The sequence below is a fragment of the Portunus trituberculatus genome, chromosome 27, assembly GCF_017591435.1.
Source record: "Portunus trituberculatus isolate SZX2019 chromosome 27, ASM1759143v1, whole genome shotgun sequence".
In the NCBI taxonomy this organism is placed as follows: Eukaryota; Metazoa; Arthropoda; class Malacostraca; order Decapoda; family Portunidae; genus Portunus; species Portunus trituberculatus.
The window spans coordinates 7,644,234-7,664,194 of NC_059281.1; the positions used below are offsets into that span (position 1 = coordinate 7,644,234).

The following is a 19,961-nucleotide window of genomic DNA, read 5'->3' on the forward strand; positions in this document are numbered from 1 at the left end:
TTTTTAAATCCTTTCACATCCAAGTCTTTAATGATTCTTGTGACTTGATATAGTGTATGTAGGTCACTGGAATTACTTGGGCTCCTTTCCTTCCCTAATTGATTAGAAGAGTTTAGAAACATACCTCTATTGTGTGTAGCACTGTAGAATGGTTGTGTATTGTAGCAGCACAAATACTAATCAAACAATACAGTAGAGAAACAAGTGAAGGACAAAATCATTAAAATGCTCATTATTGATTCATTTAGTGTGTGGCTAAATTCAATTGTAATGACCAAAACATTCTTTATCTTACATCCCAGTGCCACTTATATTATTCATCAGGAGCTACAATTTCTTGGCTTATTTTCTGGAGTGTTCGCAATTTGCTCCAATTTGTTTTATCAAGCTGTCACAATATACTTCATTAATTCAGAAGTGGGATAAGTCAGTGCTAGTGTGTGATATTATAGTGATGACCCAGACTCTGATTATATGTTGTTTCCCCACCAGGTGTGGTAACCCAGACTAGGAACATATTAGTCTCATTCATTGTTGGGAAAGATTGTGTATCAGTTTACTACTTTAAGGTTACTTTATTTCTTGTTGAATTGTGGCATGCATGTTTGTTTGAAATACATTCATTGTCTATATACTTAGGAAAATAATTTAAATTTATAATTACAGAACAAAATATTTATTTTATTTAAAAAAAGTCTTATAAATTATAATCATTTAGTGTAAAATCTGATATTACATGCCATAAACATGTAGTGATGCAACCCAAGTTTAACTTTCAATACAGGATTCAGTCACCACATGCAGCCTGACAATCAAGACCAGAGTAACATCACATATGTATGAAAAAATGAGACATTTAAATAGGGTGAAGTGAGACAATGTCACATGGACTTGCTTGCTCTTGGGCAGCACTTCCTGGGTTGTATTGCAAGAGGGATCACTTGTACTTGGCTCGGCAGTGATTCAAGAGCTTTAAAAGTTATGCAGGCCAAAAATGGCCCACAGTCTGCCACTATCATTTGGTGACACAAAGTCTGGTCACCAACTGCTGAGCAAGACGAAGGTAGTCTAGGCTGATGTGGGTGTTGCCTCCAGCAGTGGAGGCTCCAGCCATGGCAATGGGCAATGGGGAGGCAGGTGGCCTGCGGCCCAGTGAGTGGTGAAAGAAGGAGTTCTGTAAAGATTCAATTATTAACTTAATCTGCACATGAACATACAAGCAATTATTTGCATAAAATTTTTAAAATTCAGTAAGCAGTAGAATAAACCAGAGATGCTGTGGTGAGTGACTGTGGTTTGTAAACATACTGTGGGTGGACATCCTGTGGGTCTGTGGTGTGGAGAGAGAGAGAGAGAGAGAGAGAGAGAGAGAGAGAGAGAGAGAGATATGCTGTGGTAAGAGACTGGTTTGTAAACATACTGTGGGGGAACATCCTGCGGGTATGTGCTCTCTCTCTCTGAGATAGGGTGTTCTCAAAGTGATTGGTTTGTAAACATACTGAGGGGACATCCTGTGGGGGTAGAGAAAGCACGCAGAATTGCTTCCTGAGCACACTCACCATGTCATCAGCCATATTCTGTCTGATCCTCTGTGCATCACGTGGTGCTGTATCAGGACTCATCAGCGCCAGGGTGGCTTGTGTCAGCAATAGCAGCAGAGCCTTTTCAGCACAAAGAGCCAAGACCTGCAGACTGAGACCAATCTCTGGGGCACCACTACGGCATGGCGACACTCCACGACTCTCCTGGAGGAAGGCAAAAAATTTTTTGACGTGGAATGAAAGGAAGTGTTTTGCACCCCCGAAGAAAAGCATGATGACAAGATGGCTAATTACAGAAAAAAAACATTAACATCAAACTCTACAAAAGAAATTAACATGAAAGCTTGCTACTTAAAAACTTCACCTTAGACGCATGACTGTCATAAAGTTCTAGCACAGCGGTAAGGGAAGCCAGGCTGGGCTGTGCCGAGGGGTCGTGTGCCGACACAGTGCGAAAAGATGGGTGGAAGAAGAGTGTCCACGCACCCACATCTGAACCCGGCCCACACAAGAGGTCAGTTAGGTCTGGTCCCAGGGACTGAATAGCACTGAGGCAGGCACACAACACCTGGAGGAAGGGAATGCATGAAACACATGCACACACAAATGTTAAGAGAAAATTCATATGAAATATAAGTCAAAAGTCTCTCTACGCCCTTAAAATACATACCTACTTTGTTACATACAACTACCCTTAAAATACATACCTAATTTGTTACATACAACTACTAGTTCTGGAATATCCTCTCGTGTAATATGGACAAATAAATCCACTAATTTGTTACATACAACTACTAGTTCTGGAATATCCTCTTGTGTAATATGGACAAATAAATCCACTAATTTCAAGTGTGTATATGTATACATTTTTGAATTATGAAGCACTACATACATTCAGCATCTTATTGAGGGCAGCTGTTGTTGCTGGTGTGATGGTGGCAGCAGCATCACTGATGGCAGAAGTGGCACCACCACTCCTACTGCCACTCTCTCCACCCAACTCCCTTTGAACAAACTGCAAAGGAAATATTTCCTTTAGTTTGCATGCAATAGTAAATAAGATTCAGCATTCTACAACAATTACATCTATCACCATGATGGAAGCCTAAGCACATAAAACTGTAAGACAGATGAATGCATGACTCACCCGAGGTGTGCAGAGCAGGTGCTTGGTGGTGTGTATGCAGCGGGTGGTGGCAGCAGTCAGCTGGGTATAGGAGGCTTGGTGCAGAACGATCCACAGTCCAGCATGAGGAGCCAGAGCCTCTACCAGGGCTGCTGAAGCCAGGGCCAGGTTGGGCTCCTTGTGGGGGATAGCTAGGGAGCCACAGAGGGCTTGAAGGTGGACAGCTGCTACATTCACACCTCCCTCCACCCCCATGGCCCCCATGTGCCTCACCCCCCACACCATACACCACACCACACCACTCAGTAGACTTGTCTGTAAATACAACTCACATAAATGACAAATGAGTAGTAACTTGTTTACATGCCATCAGAATGTAGACAGAGGGTCCCTACTTTATAGTTCTGCAGAATTGTTTCTTACCTTGGTAGATGGGACAGCCAGGGTAAGTGTTGAGGAAAAAGTTGAGGGAGACACCTCTTCCCAGGGGTGTGCAGTGCGGCAGAGGGTGGCCAGCAGACTCACCATCTCACCCACCACTTCCTCATCTCCACTCTGTTGAAATGAGACATTAATTCATTAGATGCAAGGCATCACTTTTACATCATAGTATCTCTAAAGCCTATAAACTTTGACCAGCCATGTGTGCTATCCACATGTATTAGTAAGGATTAAGGCTAAAAACTCCAAGATTAACAGCAACACCAGTTCACATATCATAGAATATCAGCAACACCAGTTCACATATCATAGAATATCAAAAACATGATGTAAACTGACAAGAACTAAAAACTCCATATACTAATTGCTATAAGAAATACATTGTCATTAAAAAATATCTTCAAATTGAAATATCAATACCTTCATGTAGGTCTCTGTAGCATGTAGGAGTGCTGGCACCACAGGAAATTGGGCCAGAAGTTGCTGTGCTGTGTCTGGCTGGCAGCGCAGGAGAAGCTGGTGCAGGAGTGCAGTGGCCAGACCCAAGGTGGATGCTGACGTGCAGCTCTGAGTAGTTGAGCCTGCAAGCCGGCCATGCTGCTGCACCAGGTTTCCAACTGGACTCACAAGGCATGACACCAGACCTGCAGCAAAGAGTGTGCATCTGTGGTGTTACTTTCATATGTTCTTATGTCAATAAACTATGTCGGTAATTGTGTGGGATTTGCCTCTGATTGTGTGTTACGCTGACAAGCAGGAGAGGAGGGAGTTACACTTTGACAATAATTACAAAACCTTTTACCATATCAGCCAAAAAGATAACATCCATCCATTAACATAAAATGCTATATCACGTGTCTAATTACTTTTAAAAGTCCATAACAAAGACTAAGGAATACACAATAAATTTTCCAACATTTACTTGAGCCCCATCTCAGCACTTGCCGTGTGACTGTGGTGTTACATCAGTGAGGGTGATGAGGGAGAGAGCTGCTCCTAGGATGAGTAGCTGGCAGTGGGTGGAGGTGGTCATCACAACACCCTGCAGCCATGCCAAGAGCTTGCTTGTCTGATCAAAGAATTCCTGTTTCTCTGCCAGTTGTCTAGAGAGAGAGAGAGAGAGAGAGAGAGAGAGAGAGAGAGAGAGAGAGAGAGAGAGAGAGAGAGAGAGAGAGAGAGAGAGAGAGAGAGAGAGAGAGAGAGAGAGAGAGAGAGAGAGAGAGAGAGAGAGAGAGAGAGAGAGAGAGAGAGAGAGAGAGAGAGAGAAGGAGAGAGAGAGAAATAATAAATATGAATAATAACTATGTAAGCTTCATTTACAATTCAAACTCCAATATGAACAATTAAAATGATAAAACCTCTATTTAAAATGGTAATGGTAAGCAATGACATCAATATATGGATGTAAGCAAAGGATATAATAAATGAGATTGCAGTGTTAAAACTTAAAAGAACCAAATATCAGTATATTCCACAAGTAAAAATATGCAACAGCTGTCACTTGTGCAAATGAAACAAGCTGGACGTAACACTACTGGTGAGTGACAAGTGCACCCTGTCACCTACTTGCTGCAGTGCTTCACCAGAGCAATGTACACCTCAGCCAGCAGCAGTGTGAGGGGCTGGTCTGGCTCCTCACTGCTGCCTACCTGCTGCAACAGTCCCTCCAGGATGTCCCCAGCCAGTTTCACCTGCAAACACACAGCAGTAATAATAATAAACAAACAAATAAGTAAATCAGTGCAAAAAATTGAAAAAAAAAAATAAATAAATAAATAAATAAAAGAAAATTAATATAGATGAAAAAAAGCTGAGGAGGAAGTGGCTGGCCTGTTTACCTTTAGCTGTGGGGTGAGCCAGGACCGTGCACGCATCACAACCACCACCACAAAGTCCCTCCATGCTGGCACCAACACTTCCCGCACATCCCGGCTCTTCTTCCACCCGTCCTCCACCTTCGACAACACATGCTGGGAAGGGTGATAACTTAAAACCTTTCTCTCTCTCTCTTTACAAGACTATATGGTGTAGGAGCAATAACAAAGATGATCTAAGCAAAATTTTAAGACCAATAATTGGGATAGAGTAAGAAATAAGCTTGAAAAGGTCAGATTAAAAGAAGAAATAGGAAGGAAAAGGTCCTCAAATATAGTAAAATATGAAAAGAATCAGTTTGTTAGCATTGTCATTAAGAAGTTTTAAAGAATTATATGAATTTATGAAAGGGATGATAAACAGAGACAGGCATGTTTTGTACTAGAACTGCCATGTGTGGACTGACTCTGCAGTTTTTCTTATTTTCTAATATTCTTGTGATTACTAGTACATTATATCAACATTATCAAACAATAAGAAGTTCCAACCTCAGACCACATGGAGACAGAAGAGCTGGAGTCTGGACTAAAGAGACGGTCCATGGCTGCGGAGAGGCTAGCTGGCGGTGATGAGTCGGCACAGAACAGTTGCCGTGCCAGGATGCTGAAGCAGTGACCAACAATGGCATCACTCACCTCACCTGGAGAATATTTTACTCATTTTTGGAGCATAAAGCAGAGAGAGAGAGAGAATTTTGATAAGCATATAACCTCTTGAACTATGCAACCAAAGTAAGAACAACAAGTTTATGAGAAGTGATGAGAGAAAAAAGGAGATGAAGAGAGGTTAAAGAGAAAGAAAATGGCATTTAAACAAAGCTGAACAGTAACCAAGAGTTTTCTTTGTCTTTCAACCATTCCATTACTATTTGGTACATCTTTCCTTAATTACTAACTACTCTGAAGCATCTTTTCTTGTTCTACAGCCACCTCCAATCATTACACTGACTGCAGACTGCAAAAACAAACTCTTGTAGATGTTTAAAAATTTTCATATATTATTTCCAGTTGTTAATTCTTTCATATTACAGTGAAAGGGTTAACAACATAAAAAATAGTGGCATCAACTCAATTATTTGTTCTCAATATAGAAAGAAAAACAACTACAAGTTAGAAAATAAAACCTTTCACCATCTTTCTTTTTTTTGCAATGGAGGGTAGGAGTGCCTTACCTGGCTTGTGTGAGGTGAGGGGGCAGGTGAGGGCATCACAGAACTCCTTCTTAGCCTGCATGTGGCATGTGGCAGTGGAGTATTTCTGACTCCACAGGGCATCAACCAGCTCCACCACTGCCAGCACCACCTCATGGCCAGGGCTGCCCTTCCCCTGTGGACCAACATGTTATTTTTTCTTAATGTGAGAGGGGAATAGGCCAAAGGATATGGAAAAACAAAAAAAATTACTGAGGTGCCAGTCCTAAAAGAATCCTTAAAAATTGGAGGATAACTGTCTTTAAACAGAAACATGGCATAAAAGTACATAATAAATTTCTATATCAATCATCTGTAAATCAGGAAAACACTGTACATCATAACTCCTGAAACAATGCAGTTATAACATTTTTTAATACATTTTCATTCATCAAATAGATCAAGGGGTAAAATGATCACATTCATAATCTAAGAAAATCTAAATGCAATGTTTGAAAGTTGCAACGTCTACAAGTCGACATCTGTCTTGTGTCTGTCTCCCAAAACTCACAGTGAGACTAGCAAGGGAGATGAGAGGATCAAGCAGCTTCTCTGGTGGGGTGAGGAAGGCATTGGTGAGGCCCTGCTGCCGAGTGGTGGAGGCCGTCAGCAGCCGCAGCAGTGCCACTTTCACCCCCACATCCTCCGTTGGGGACTCCAGGCGCCGCAGTAGAGCGTCTCGGATCCCGTCAGCCTCGGCACCAAAGCATGCCACCAAAGGCACATCAAGTTTCTAGGGGAGGATGATGAGTTGAAGGTCAGGGGATTCTGTTGTCTAAGGTTAGGTGTCTTGTAAGGTGAATAGATAGGTTGAACATACTTGGCTGTTTTCATAATTCTTAAAAGTAATCTGATAAGGATTACAAGCTACCAACATGGAAATAATGCTTCAAGAACCTTATTAATAATTTCTAAATTATCCTGATAAGATAGAAAGCATTTATGAATCTGGGTCCATAGGTCAAAAAAATACAAATTTCCCTCAAGTTAAAATCACAAAAATCAACATGAAGTTCAATAAGGAAAAGTGAAACTAGTAAAAACATGGGTGGAAAAATGCCTTGGCTAGTGTGTCCCTAACCTGAGCAAAGCGTGTGAGAGTACGCAGGGCCAAATACAGGAGGCGAGGGTTGAGGCGCTGGTGTGCATACAGGGCCACAGTGAGAGCCAGGTGAGGGGTGGCACTACTGCCTTGGCCCCGTCCCACCCCTGGGGAGCTGCCAAGGGGTACACCAGGGAAGGGAGTGGCTCGCAGCAACTGGCTAAGCCCCTCAGTGCTGCTCTCCTCTCCAACCAGCCTGAGGGAAAGGAGGGTCAATAGAAGAAACTTCCTGATTGTGTACAAGTTTATGGATAAAATTCCACTGGAAATACACAGCAAAAAGAAAAAAAAAATAAAATAAAATAGTAAGTTACACCAAAGTTCAAAAGCAAAGTCCATTTAGAAGATGTGACAAACTTTTGAAACTTTCTAGAATAATGCTCAAGTTTTAAAGTCAAAATTCACTGGAAAGAATCGGCACAAAAAACAGTAAACCTTTAAGGTGCCGCCGTGGTACAGTGGAACCATGCGTGCTTTGGGATCCGAGGGGTCTCCAAGTGCACGGGTTCGAATCCTGTCCACGGTCTGAGTGCAGGTTGGGCTTCCTCACTCAGGGCAACAGTTTCCTAGCGGGTGGGCTTTGAGATAGGAGGTACCCTAAAAAGTATCCCCTTTAGCCCATAAATTCCAGTGAAAAGCCCACATAGTATATACAAAAAAAAAAAAAAAAAAAAAAAAAAAAAAAAAAAAAAAGGAACAAAACACGAGCTGCAATAACAAAATGAAATTTATATACTTTCAATAGAATACCAACAAAGACACTCAACTGACCGATGGAGAATGGAAAGAGCCATCTGGGCAGTGCGTGTGAGGCGGAGAGCCTGGGTAGAGGCTGGGGAGTGGGAGGGCAGGCTGAGCACCCCCTCTAGGCTGGCACCACTCTCCACCACCGACAGCAGGGTGCGACCAGCACTGCTCCTGTCCACCAGCTGACGAACCACTAAGGTGTGGACACTTGTGTCTGTGAGGAATTAAAGTGTGAGGAGATGGACAAAGGATTTTTTTTTTACGATCTATGAGAATAAAGGTGAAGGAATATTTTCTTGTTATCTCAGGATGAGGAAGCACGAAAAAGGCTAAAGTAACATTATGTTTTACAACCAAAGAAGGAAAATGCTTAAGGCAGAATAAGCAAAGTCACAACTCACCTAGGCCAGGATCCTCTAGTGTGTGATGTAGCAAGGTGAGGCAACACTCAAACAGCTTGTCCCTCTCTTCCTGTGTCCTGTAGCACCAGCGCATCAGTGCCCCCGTCACCTCCCTTGCCATGAACACCACACCGCCCTGTACACTGCCTGTACGCACTCCACCCTGTAGAACATATACACAAACACAATCACTGTCTACTTTACATACATACATATACCAAAGTAGTTTCACTCGAGTAGCCAAGACCAAGCACAAAACTTTTTGACATTCACACTACTTTTCTATCTACAGTTACTAACCTTGATAGCAGCAGCAAGCAAGCTAGTATAGGAGCGCAAGATGGGGTAGGTGCCCATTGCTGCTTCCTCCCCACACACCAGTGCCCGCAGACCCCCAGCACGGTACCCAACAAAGGGGTCAGCCTTCCCCCTCTTGGCCCCCGATGCTGCAAGAAAGATGGGAACTTAATGGTAGACCTCTTGTAAAGGAACTAATTATTATCTCAGTCAGCGTTATACTTTGCATGGATAACAAAAAAGTAGTTATTTACTCTCATGAGGAAGGAGACAGAACATGTTGGGTTGGTGTTATCCTGAGACTTACTTCACTAAAGTTCATATGATTTCAGACTAAAAGGTATTGAATACCAAATACAAACTTATAGACTTTATATACAACAAGTTAGATGATATGTGAAATTAAGATGATGATGAAAGAATATAGAGTGCAAAAGGAAAAAAACTATCTTCTTTTTTTCCAATTGCTTACCTGAACTCTCTGGGAGGGCCAGATATGGCAACAGAGGACTGCCCTCCAGTTCAGTCCACACACTCTTGGCCTCCTGAGAGGACACCTCTGCCAGCATGGCCAGAAGAGCTGCCACCAGTTCACCAGGTGGGCGGGACACATGAGACACCCTGTGAGGTGCATTTAAGTTAGGAATGGGAAGTGTTACTGACATTACTGTTTTTTCTCATCTCAAAAGTATAGAACTCTTATAGACAAAAAGGTAGCTATAAACAGTTTTGACAGTAACTATATAAAATATTTGAAAGTGTGAGTAGAAATAAAACTACCTTACATTTTGTCTAAGAAACTCATCATAAATCAAGGGCACCACTGAGGTTTCTGTTTGATAATAAAGGACAGTGATTCACTTTAACCTCTGTAGAACACCATTAAAAACTTGAACATCCACTGGAACCTATTAACAATAGAGATAAGATGCTGAAACATTTGAGTTCCTGCTGCTACCACTGTCAAAGCTCAAGTACCTTCGCAGTAAGACCAACGACTCATGCACCACATGGACCAATGCTGGCAGCTGGGCGGGGAGAGTGGCCAGTACAGCTGTCATCAGTTGCAGGGTGGAGCACACGGCCTTCATCACCTGAGGGTCGGCCACTGTTGCTCCGCTGCTCACCTGGCACATCAAGGCAGTGGCGGTTGAGGATATTAAATAGAAATTTAATGAATAAGATATGAATGTGATGACCGAGGGAGGAAAATACATTGTGACTGGATTGGAAGGACAAGAAACTATATAACACAAGAAAATTATTTACGTAACTGAAGAAAACTAAACACACTAAAAGTAAATATTATGATTTTATGATGGTGATATAAAATTATATAAAAACCTAATGATAAACTTCCTCCACAATTTTACATACTTTGTCTGCCTATTTTCAACAATACAATTTTCTATGCCTTGTCCGTCAATAACAAATACATGCAATGCCTTAACATGCCAGGCCACGACCAAGAATAGCCGTCCCCTTGCTCACCTCCAGCCCCAGCATGTTCATGATGGCCAGAAGCACCTGCCAGGCATTGGTGGGAGTATTCCAGGCTACCAGCCGCACGTTGGCCGGCACCAGCGAGCCACAGGTGCGTGGTGGCACTGTGATGGATGGCAGCAGCTGGAAGGATGCCATGGTGCAGTAGCCTCCTTCCCTCACCTGCTGCACTGGGCAATCCCCAAGCTCCAGGGGCCAGGTGAGGTATGGCACCTCACTCAGCAGCTCTATTACCTGTGCATATCACAATGAAAGGGTCAAATCACCTCATGGGAATATCAGTTTGTAAGAAGTTATACATTCTAATTGATGAGGTAGAACACGTAAGGCAGGCAGGGCACACCTTGAGGCAGCTGTCAGGATTGGCCCCAGCAAGAGCTGTAGCAAGGGACAGGAGTGGCTCCACCTCGTACGGAAACACCTCCAGAGCGTGTGGCAGCAACAGGCCAGCACCTCCGTCTGTGGTGGTAATGGTGAAGAATCCATATTAATTTGTACATATTTCTAACTATCTAACATACATGACGTATAGAAACACGAGAATGACTACAAGCAAAAGCAGTCATAAGGGCCAGTGGTACTCACCTTCCTCAGCCCAGAAAAGGTCAGCTGGTGGGTCCTGTGCAAGGAGAGTCTTGGCCAGTGAGCTCAGGACAGGCTGGTGTGCTGGAGCCAGGGGTAGGCAGTTAGCTGTGGCACACATGAGGGAGTACACCACTGAGGAGGCCAGGCGCAGCAACAGCTTGTCTCCCTACACCATGTAACATCATTAAGTAAATAAACAAGATTAAAGCAGAGTAGATGGACCTTAATTTTCCAATGTAACACCAACGAATAAATAAATAACAATATATACTAAATTCTTAAAAATAACACTATTAAATGAGAAAATAAATTAGATAAATCCATAGTAGTTCTTAATCTTCCCATATAACACCACTAAATAAATAAATAAACAAATTAAAAGCACATTTGATCCTTAATTTTCCAAGATGAACATCAAGAAATTCATCTATGACCATAAAAAGTGAGGGAGATTCTTAAGGCCCTATCACACTGGCCTATGATACGCGGAACCAGGAACATCCGCTCTAGATAGCTGGAACTTGCCCGGGATTAGCGGAACCAAGTTGGGATGGCTTCATATCCATCCCGGTTCTCCGTATGCTATCCCAATGGAAAAGTAAACATGATATATGTAATAAAAACCTTTCATTTGAACTAAAAAAGAATGTGACTAAATTTTTCATATTGGAATATTAAATAATATTTCATCAATTTAGAAAGGTAAAGTATATATATATCATGTCGATAGGTTGGGCTCATGGCAACCACCTCTGACTCTAAAGTTGCCATTGCGCACGTCTCAGCTTTTCTCTAGTTTCTTTTACTTACTTTTCTTCAACAAGAGGAAGTGCAAATGCAGTTACAGGACAAAGCACAGGCTGAGGTATAAACGGCATGGTTTTATTCTGGTTTATTTTGATTAGGCTTTGTCTTGGTTAGTGGGCCGTTTGCCTAGCATAACAAGAACACGGGCAGCTTGTGTGTGATAGTGTTCCTGGTTTTGTACCAAGAACCATGGCCCACGTTCTGCGTATCATAGGCCAGTGTGATAGCCCTTTTAGTCTTCCAAACCCATAAGGAAAAACAATAACAATGGAAATGATCAATGGATCTTAATGTTCTGGATAAAAAAGCTAAGATAAGATTGCCTGAAAATGTGAAATAAAAGCTGTGCTTCAAGCCACTTACTTCAAATAAATTATCACTCTCAGCACTGTCTTGATCAGGAAGACATAAAAACAGTAATATTGTACAAAAAGTTCAAAACAAAAGCCTCCTTATTTGTAATCATGCACTGGAACAGACCATCCCCTTCACTAGCATGTCTTGGTGAGGAGGGGAGTCAGGCAGTCAAACTGAGGACTCACCTGTATAGGGGCACAGCTGAGAGCTGTCTGCAGGTAGCTAAACACATTGCCACTGAGGGCCCTCTCAGCCAGCCTGTGGTAGGTCCTGGTGGAAGCAGCAGAGGCAGAGGAGGTAGAAGTGGAGGCCTGGTCAGCTGCAGCACGTAGATGGAGCACTGCCCAGGCCAGAAGAGGAGCCAGGTGGGGTTTGCGTGCTCCCAACCCAGCCATGATGGGATCCAGCTTACTCACCCACTCACTCTCACACAAACTGTGGCCACTGGAAGATATTAATATGATTGTTACCAGTAACTCATTTTGCTTTAGCAGATGAAATTTCACAACAAAAATACTTTAGAATTACAGTATGGTGAGACAATTTAAAACACTGAATATTAACAAAGAAAAAAAAACATATCAAACAACCACTAATCAATGACTAAGACATAAGGGAAGTAGAGAGCAAGATAGACTTCTGAAGTACAGGCAACACCCGGTTAACAAACATTCACACAACGAAATTTCGCTAAACGAACGTTTCCTTTTACTATCATCTGCTCGTATAACGAACACCAAACTCACTTTAACAAAATTTTATCCAGGTAATTTTTTCCAAGTTTGAAAGCCCTGCTGTATCACGCAAGCCAGCAGGCTTTTGAATACACTAGCGCCTCTCATGGACAAAACACGCACCACTCACTCCCCTACCCTTCCCCACTCTTTGTTCAAAACAATAACAGCGTCCAGTAGCAGCTCGTCTTCCCTCACTCAACATGCCACCAAAACGCCCTCCAACCAGCCCTGCAATGTCGCCTAGCATTGCTAAGAAGACCAGAAAGTCTCTTACTCTCGAAGTGAAGCTGGATATTATTCACAGACACGAGAGGCAAGAAAACTAATAGCATTGCTCGCCACCATCTTGACTCCATCTACTGTCTCTACTATTTTCAAGTCAGCAGACTCTATTAAGAAGGCTGGTGAGACCGTATCTTCCTTGCAAGCTAAAAAGAACTACCTGAACTCATGACTCTGCAATGGATAAAATGGAAAGCCTTGTGGAAATGTACATAACGGTACAATGATGTGCCCATTGTTTACATTCCACAGGTTGCCAGCTAGCATCTTTCCTGCTCCACTCTCCCTTCCTTCACAAATTTAAGATCATCAACATTATAAAGTAACGCACATACATACATTAGTGTACATTATAATGACTTAGTCTTAAATTAAACTGCTTAAGGTGGCCATGGTACCGAAAAATCTGAAAAATATTGAAAATCCCCAAAACACCACCAAAGCATCCCCGAACATATGGCAACATAGTGGAGTATTTTGGGGAAATACACTAAAATACATGGGGTATTTAAACTTTAAAGGACCCCTGGCACGCGCACCATAGCCCAGGGCTTCCCCCACCCCATTCGCTGTACCATAAATTATGATAATAAGCATGGAAAAAGCCACGAAAAGTGGTTTCTTTGGTAAGGAAAGGTGGGCGCTGGCAACTCAGTACTATGGCTTACACAGGAACACACCCTCTCCCCTTCCTTCACAGTGTCCATGTGACTGCGATGGGAGGAGGATGTATTGAGTATCTCGCCCGTTGTTTCATGCCTTGCAAGCCACAATCCAGCCTATTTTACCTGCCTTTTTTGCCTTACAATGTTTAAACAAATGGTGCAAGGGGAAATTACAAGTTGTACAGACCATGCATGGATGGGAGACACCCTCGCCTTCGAGCGACTAATACCTACAGTCATTGTAGGGGCGGCCAGGTGCCATATGAGTCTTACAGAATATTCTAAACATGCCTAAAAAACATATATGATGTACATGGTGGTGTATGAACACGAAATATCCAACCCAAATAAATGTATAGGGTCATAGAGAAAGAAAATGACATCTCTGGAGTTTTTTGCCTTTTTCTCAATTTCACTTTATCATTCAAATCGTATCTTCTCCCACATTTCTCACCGGATTTTTTATTTTGAGGTATCATTTTGAAGCTCAATAAAGCTGCTACATTTCCATCTCATAAAATTTGGAAAAAAAATTTATGTGCCACAATGTAATTTTATACAAAAAAAAAAAATAAATAAATAAATAAATATAAAAAAATTCATAATGGACATCAAAATAAAAAATTCAAAATTCTATGAGATGGAAAGTTTTGTTACACCACATACTTCATTATATGTACCAGCAAAATTGAAATCTGCCCTCCAGTGACAAAGTTTATAGGGAAAATGTTCTTTTCAAAAAATTTATTTTTTATTTTTCATGCAGTCATTTATGGTTCGATTAGCTTGTAACTACTAAACTAACATCGTGTAATAGTCATTTTTCAGTGAAAAAAAATAATTACCCATGTACCCCTTTATTTTCAATTTTTTGAAAACCCAACCGGACAGTCCCCTTAAATGTTTACTTTCATAATTTTTACTTTCATTAAACCTTTTACTGTACTATGATGCACTCTCACCTTGTTTATTCTCAATGGAACTTCAAGTCAGGGGTCAAACTTGTTATAATTGGTTCGCTTAACAAAAATTCACGTAACGAACATTTTTTTAGGAATGTAACCTGTTTGTTAAGCGGGGGTTGCCTGTACTTATACTTTTCACTTCTACTTAACTGCAAATCAGGAAGCTGAACTAAATGACATACCTAGTGGGCATGTCAACATTGATGATGAGGACAAGCAGGAGGGTGTGTGTGGCATCCAGGGTCTCCACCAGGGGTGTGTGGATCTCCCTCAGCCCCTCCTGCAGGTCAGGCCGTCCCCCAAGACCACCACCCTGATGAAAGACCATGAATAATTGAATCTGTGCCTACTATGTGAACATGAATTAACCAAATCTGCTGGCCAGAATATGAGTAGGTGCAAGAATTTTAGTATAAGGAATGATCTTACTGAAACACATTTAAATAACTTTCAGAGAACAATGCAACAGACATTATTCCCATAACCTCCAACTCAGGGGTTCTCAACCTTTTTTCTCGTAAGAGCCCTCTGAGTTATAAGACTATCTATTCGAACCCCCAGTAATTTGACACTGAAGAGAATATTAATTTAGTGACTGACACTAACTCAATATGTAATGGTATACTGCAAATGATATTATTAGATCAGCCACCTAAGTATCCCTAGAAATATTCTTCTGAACCCGTGGGGGGTGTTTACAAACCCCAGGTTGAGAACCCCTGCTCTAACTGTAGCCTTTACATACAGACAGATGACAATTTACAGCCATCACTTCAGCTGCAACTTATCCAACCATCCCAACACAAATTAAGTAGTGAACCTGTCACCACCACCAACCTGGGCCAGCTGCACCAGGCTCTTAAAGGTGGCCGGCGATGGAGATCTTCCGGTGCTGCTGTAGTAGACCAGCAAAGTGGCCAGAATTTCCTGCAGCTCGGCCAGGTGGTGGGCCAGACGGGTGGATGGGCCAGGGATTGGACCATCTGGGGGCATACTGGAGGCTGCCACACAGGTGCTGCCATTACTGCCATTGTTGTTGTTGATCACCTGCTGCAAAAGGCAGTTCTCCAACGTGCCACCCTTATCAAGCACATCACGCATGAAGTCACTGAACAGATTCTGGAAAAATTACTTTGTGAATGAGTGAATGCTGCCTTGAGGAATCAGAAGAGAAGGAAGAGAGAGAGAGGAAGACAAAAATGATAATGAAAAGGAAAAGGAAGAAGAGAAGAAGGAAGAGGGATAGATGCAAGTGAGAAAATTAATACAAAACAGCCAACATTCAATAAAGATCAAGAATAAATCAAAGTGATAAACAATACCAAAATGATAAGATACTAAACTTCTGACTTCATCAATTATGTCAAATAAAATTCTAACACTACAAATACAATATAAGGCAAGGGAAAGAAATGGCCCTGTAAAAGACCATGTGACAACCTGGTATGGGTGTTGTGGATTGGCAGTGTTGGCTACAATGTGTCTCAGACAGCGGAGGAGGTGGAGGCGGTCCCCGAGGTAGAAGCGGAGGAGGTGTGCCCTGAAAGACTCCTCATCGCGCTGGCTGGTGAGGAGGTCAGCTAGGGAAGAGTCTGCCTTGGTGTACTCATTCACCAGGAAGAACTGAAACACCTCCCAGCTGTGACCTGCAGACAAGTCCTGTGAAAAAGGAAATATATATGCATTTTCAAAAATTGGCTTTCATACATCCTGTCTTCTTCCAAAAAATAAGATGCATAAAAAGTACAAAACACAAGCAGATACAGAGATAATACACATCAAATACAAATAAAAGATAAAGAAATAGAAATACATAATAACAAATGAAATATAACAAATGTAAATAAAAGATAAAGAAGTACACAACCTATGGGAAAAAACACCAGTAATTCTCATCCACCTTTATGGCTGTCACCTTGCCACTCACTCCCACTCACCAGAAGGTCAGACAACTTCTTGACAAAATTCTTCTCCTTCTCCGTGACCTTGGCAGTCTTGGCCCAGCGGTCGAAGTGGTCTCCCGACGGCTTGGCATATGCCCTCAGGCCAGCACGCAGATGTGGAGCAGCCTGCTGCAGCTCATCCCCCACCACCTCATCGGACGGCAACACATACGTCCCGCAGATAACGCCCCATAATGCCTTGCCGCTGAAATTGTTGTTAGAGAGAGTTCATTATCATTATCTTAAGAAGGCACAGATTATGATGAAATATGATGGACACAACAGACTGTCTGTGATAGCAAGGAACAGGAGAAATACACATGCTATCCAGTCTGTAAGGGGAAAATCATGAAATTAATTAAAATGATAAGGAAATCAAGCGACAAGAGGGATGTGATATGGTTTAGAACAGCCATGGTACAGTGGAACCATGCACACTGTGGAGCCCAAGTGATCTCCAAGTGCACGGGTCCAAATCCTAGCCATGATCCAAGAGTGAAGGGCTTCCACTCAGGGTATCGGTTCCCAAACGGGTTGGCTTTCAGATACAAGATATCCTTTAGCCTGCAAATTCCTGTAAAAAGCCCACACTGTTTAAAAGAAAAAGTTGATATGATATTTCTTAGAGTTAGTTATGATAATGGGTTCTGAGTTTAATAAACCAATGTTTAAAAATGAAAAATTGACTTGTTTGTGTTAAGTCAGCAGGAAGCTTCAATAATATAGAGATAACCTTAGCCTCTTCTTCCGTTGCAAGTCAGATAGAATTACGGTTGCAAAATATCATCCAATATATACATATGAATTTCTGGAAACTTGTTAAAGCAATTGAACATGAAGTAGAAGGTTGGTAAATGTTAAGCCCAGCTATTTTGGTTGTCATGGTGGTTTCCATATTCTTGTTTTTGATCTTGCTGTTGGCATCCTTACCCAACTAAACCTTATCTAGTTAGGTTAAATTTAGTTGGCTAAACATTTTTGTGGTAAGAAGTAACTTTTGACTATAATTTAGCTTTCCCCACCAGAAAATCCTACTTTCCCACCAAGTCCCCAAGTTTGTCGGGGGATAGACGCTTGGTGACATTTTACCGAAACTTTATATGATCATATTACATGTAGCTATACAATGAGTTTTGTGAAGGTTTGATGGAACATAGTGAAGGTTTGATGGAACATAGTCGAAAAGTAAGGAGCCTGAGTTGTACTGGATCATTACCGGAGAATATTAAAATACTATTGGCAGTTTCATCCGAGGAGGTTAGGTTAGATTTAATAAGATTTATCATTTTCAGTACTTCAAAGCTGATCCTTTCATGAAGAAGGTTACGACTTGAATGAAAAAGGAAAATTAAATTCCCATAAATAAATAATGTCTGGATATCTCAATAACAAATTCTAGAAATAGTCCTGTCACACGTTCCAACATAAACATTACACATTTCTCTTGTACCTCAACTCACTCATGCTTTCTTACCTGACGAGGCACACGTCCTCCATCCCGGCGAAGGGCGGCACACGCAAACTTCGTGCTTGTCCTCGTATTAGCGGAGATATTGGCGATAATATTTGAAAATTGTGTCCCTCAGATGTGGGCTTAACGGGGTGGCGCGGGTTGGTTCAGCTGGTGGTGGTCGTCGGGTAGAATTGCCTTTTCAACGGCTCTTCCCTTTTCCTATTGTTTGTCTTCTTTTCTTCTTAATTTTCAAGTTCTTTTCTTCTCTTCTTTCTGATTTTCCAAAACCTTAATATCATTTCTCTGTTTTTCTTCTTTCGTCCTTTAATAGCAAATGTTAAATAAGTTTTTTTTTTTAATCTTTTTCTGTAAATATGAACGTTGGAAATTTATGTCTAGTGTTTTCGTTCATGTCTGCTGGACACCAAAGCATGAAGTGTTTCAGATCTTTTTATTTCCAAATCACATAATACATTTCATATTTCCTCCTTGATCTGTCTTGTAGTTGCAGTCTATTTGCTTTCGCTTTATAATCTCTGAAGCATGGCTTGTTGTCATATAGTCCTTCTTCCATAATATCTTATTGTCCCCATTTCCAACATATTTTCAAACTTTTCTTTTCCTTTATCTTTTTTGACTAGGTATCATAATAGTGATGACAACTCCGATCGGCCTCGTCTGTATGGCTAATATTTTTTTCTTTATCTTTTTTTTTTTTTTGCGTCTTCTTCCTTTCAATTTATATTTCTTATTTTTGTGCTTATTCTTATCAATTTCTTTCTATCTTTTTATTTCTAACCTCCTCATCTATGTATATATTACTTTTGCCATGCATAGGCATTGGGAGCAGTCGGCAGTTTGTACTCTGGGATTTTTCCAAAGATTATAATTATTACTATTTTTTAAGTAAGATGGAGAACTACCAAGGGCAAACAATTAATATTAGAAAAAAAAGCCCACTTAAATTGTAGTTTCCATAAAAGTATCACAAAAATTAGTCAAAATTCAGGGACAAATGTCTTGACACCTCTCTTAAAAGAAGTTAAATCGGAGGAAGATGGAAATACAGAGACAGGCTCTTGTTTCAGTAACAGTTTTTTAAGGGTAGTTTCATGATTCCATTAACAAATTGACATGATTTCTACCTTATTAATAGCAAAAACCCAGCTATCAATGAATTTTATAATCTCTCTCTGGACTTTGAAAAATAGTGGCTTCATAACATAGTTTCAAAAGAAACTTGTTTGTCATACTTTTTAAGGATAATTTGATGGTTCTATTGACAGATTGACATGATATCTAATTTTTCAATAGTACAAAAACTCTTAAGAACAAGGTTTCTCATCTTTGTGGACTTTGATAAAGTATGGTTACCTCACGTATACTTTTAAAAGATTTTTGTTTCAGTTAGACGGGATTTTAAGGGTAGTTAATAGTTGTATTGACAATTTGATGCGATTATTACTTTATATATAGGAAAAACACTCATATGAACCAAGCTCTTCATACCTTTAAACTTTGAAAATATTGACATGCATTTTTAAGGGAAGTTTGATGGTTCTATTTACAGGTTATATTGTTATCTACCATTCGAAAAGCAAAAACACTCTTACGAAGAAAGTTCTTCTTAACTGTAGTATTTGAAAAATATTGACCACATAGTTGTATTTTTTAAAGACTCTTGTTTCAGTAACACAGTTTTTTAAGGGTAGTTTCATGATTCCATTGACAGATTAACATTATTTCTACCTTATTGATAGGAAAAACCCTGCTATGGATCTCTATTGGCTGGGCTGTGGTCACGTGACCATTGCAGGGCTGGAGTCACGTGACCATCCCGGTGACCCTTGGAGTACAAAAACCCCTCCCCGGGGGTTTCCATTTCTTTTTCTTTTTCAGACGGGAACTATGCCCAGAACTGAAGAGATGTCATTCTTGTGCTCTG

The 19,961-nt window shown here is 41.1% G+C and overlaps 1 protein-coding gene across 1 annotated transcript; it reads right to left on the reverse strand.

Moving 5' to 3' along the window:
- Positions 1 to 657: 657 nt before the first annotated feature.
- Positions 658 to 18,204, reverse strand: LOC123509366 (nucleoporin NUP188-like). Its single transcript, XM_045263630.1, has 28 exons — positions 18,038 to 18,204; positions 16,558 to 16,768; positions 16,061 to 16,279; positions 15,458 to 15,739; positions 14,803 to 14,933; positions 12,157 to 12,415; positions 10,808 to 10,973; positions 10,566 to 10,681; positions 10,211 to 10,456; positions 9,698 to 9,846; positions 9,192 to 9,340; positions 8,723 to 8,868; positions 8,423 to 8,585; positions 8,046 to 8,235; positions 7,254 to 7,470; positions 6,684 to 6,905; positions 6,155 to 6,308; positions 5,472 to 5,623; positions 4,947 to 5,078; positions 4,675 to 4,799; positions 4,054 to 4,211; positions 3,529 to 3,752; positions 3,091 to 3,222; positions 2,689 to 2,982; positions 2,434 to 2,556; positions 1,906 to 2,109; positions 1,560 to 1,745; positions 658 to 1,174 (listed from the first exon to the last, which is right to left on the reverse strand). Exons 1-28 carry the CDS (start codon positions 18,058 to 18,060, stop codon positions 1,016 to 1,018), a joined length of 4,932 nt encoding a protein of 1,643 aa, XP_045119565.1. The 5' UTR covers positions 18,061 to 18,204; the 3' UTR covers positions 658 to 1,015.
- Positions 18,205 to 19,961: the final 1,757 nt, after the last annotated feature.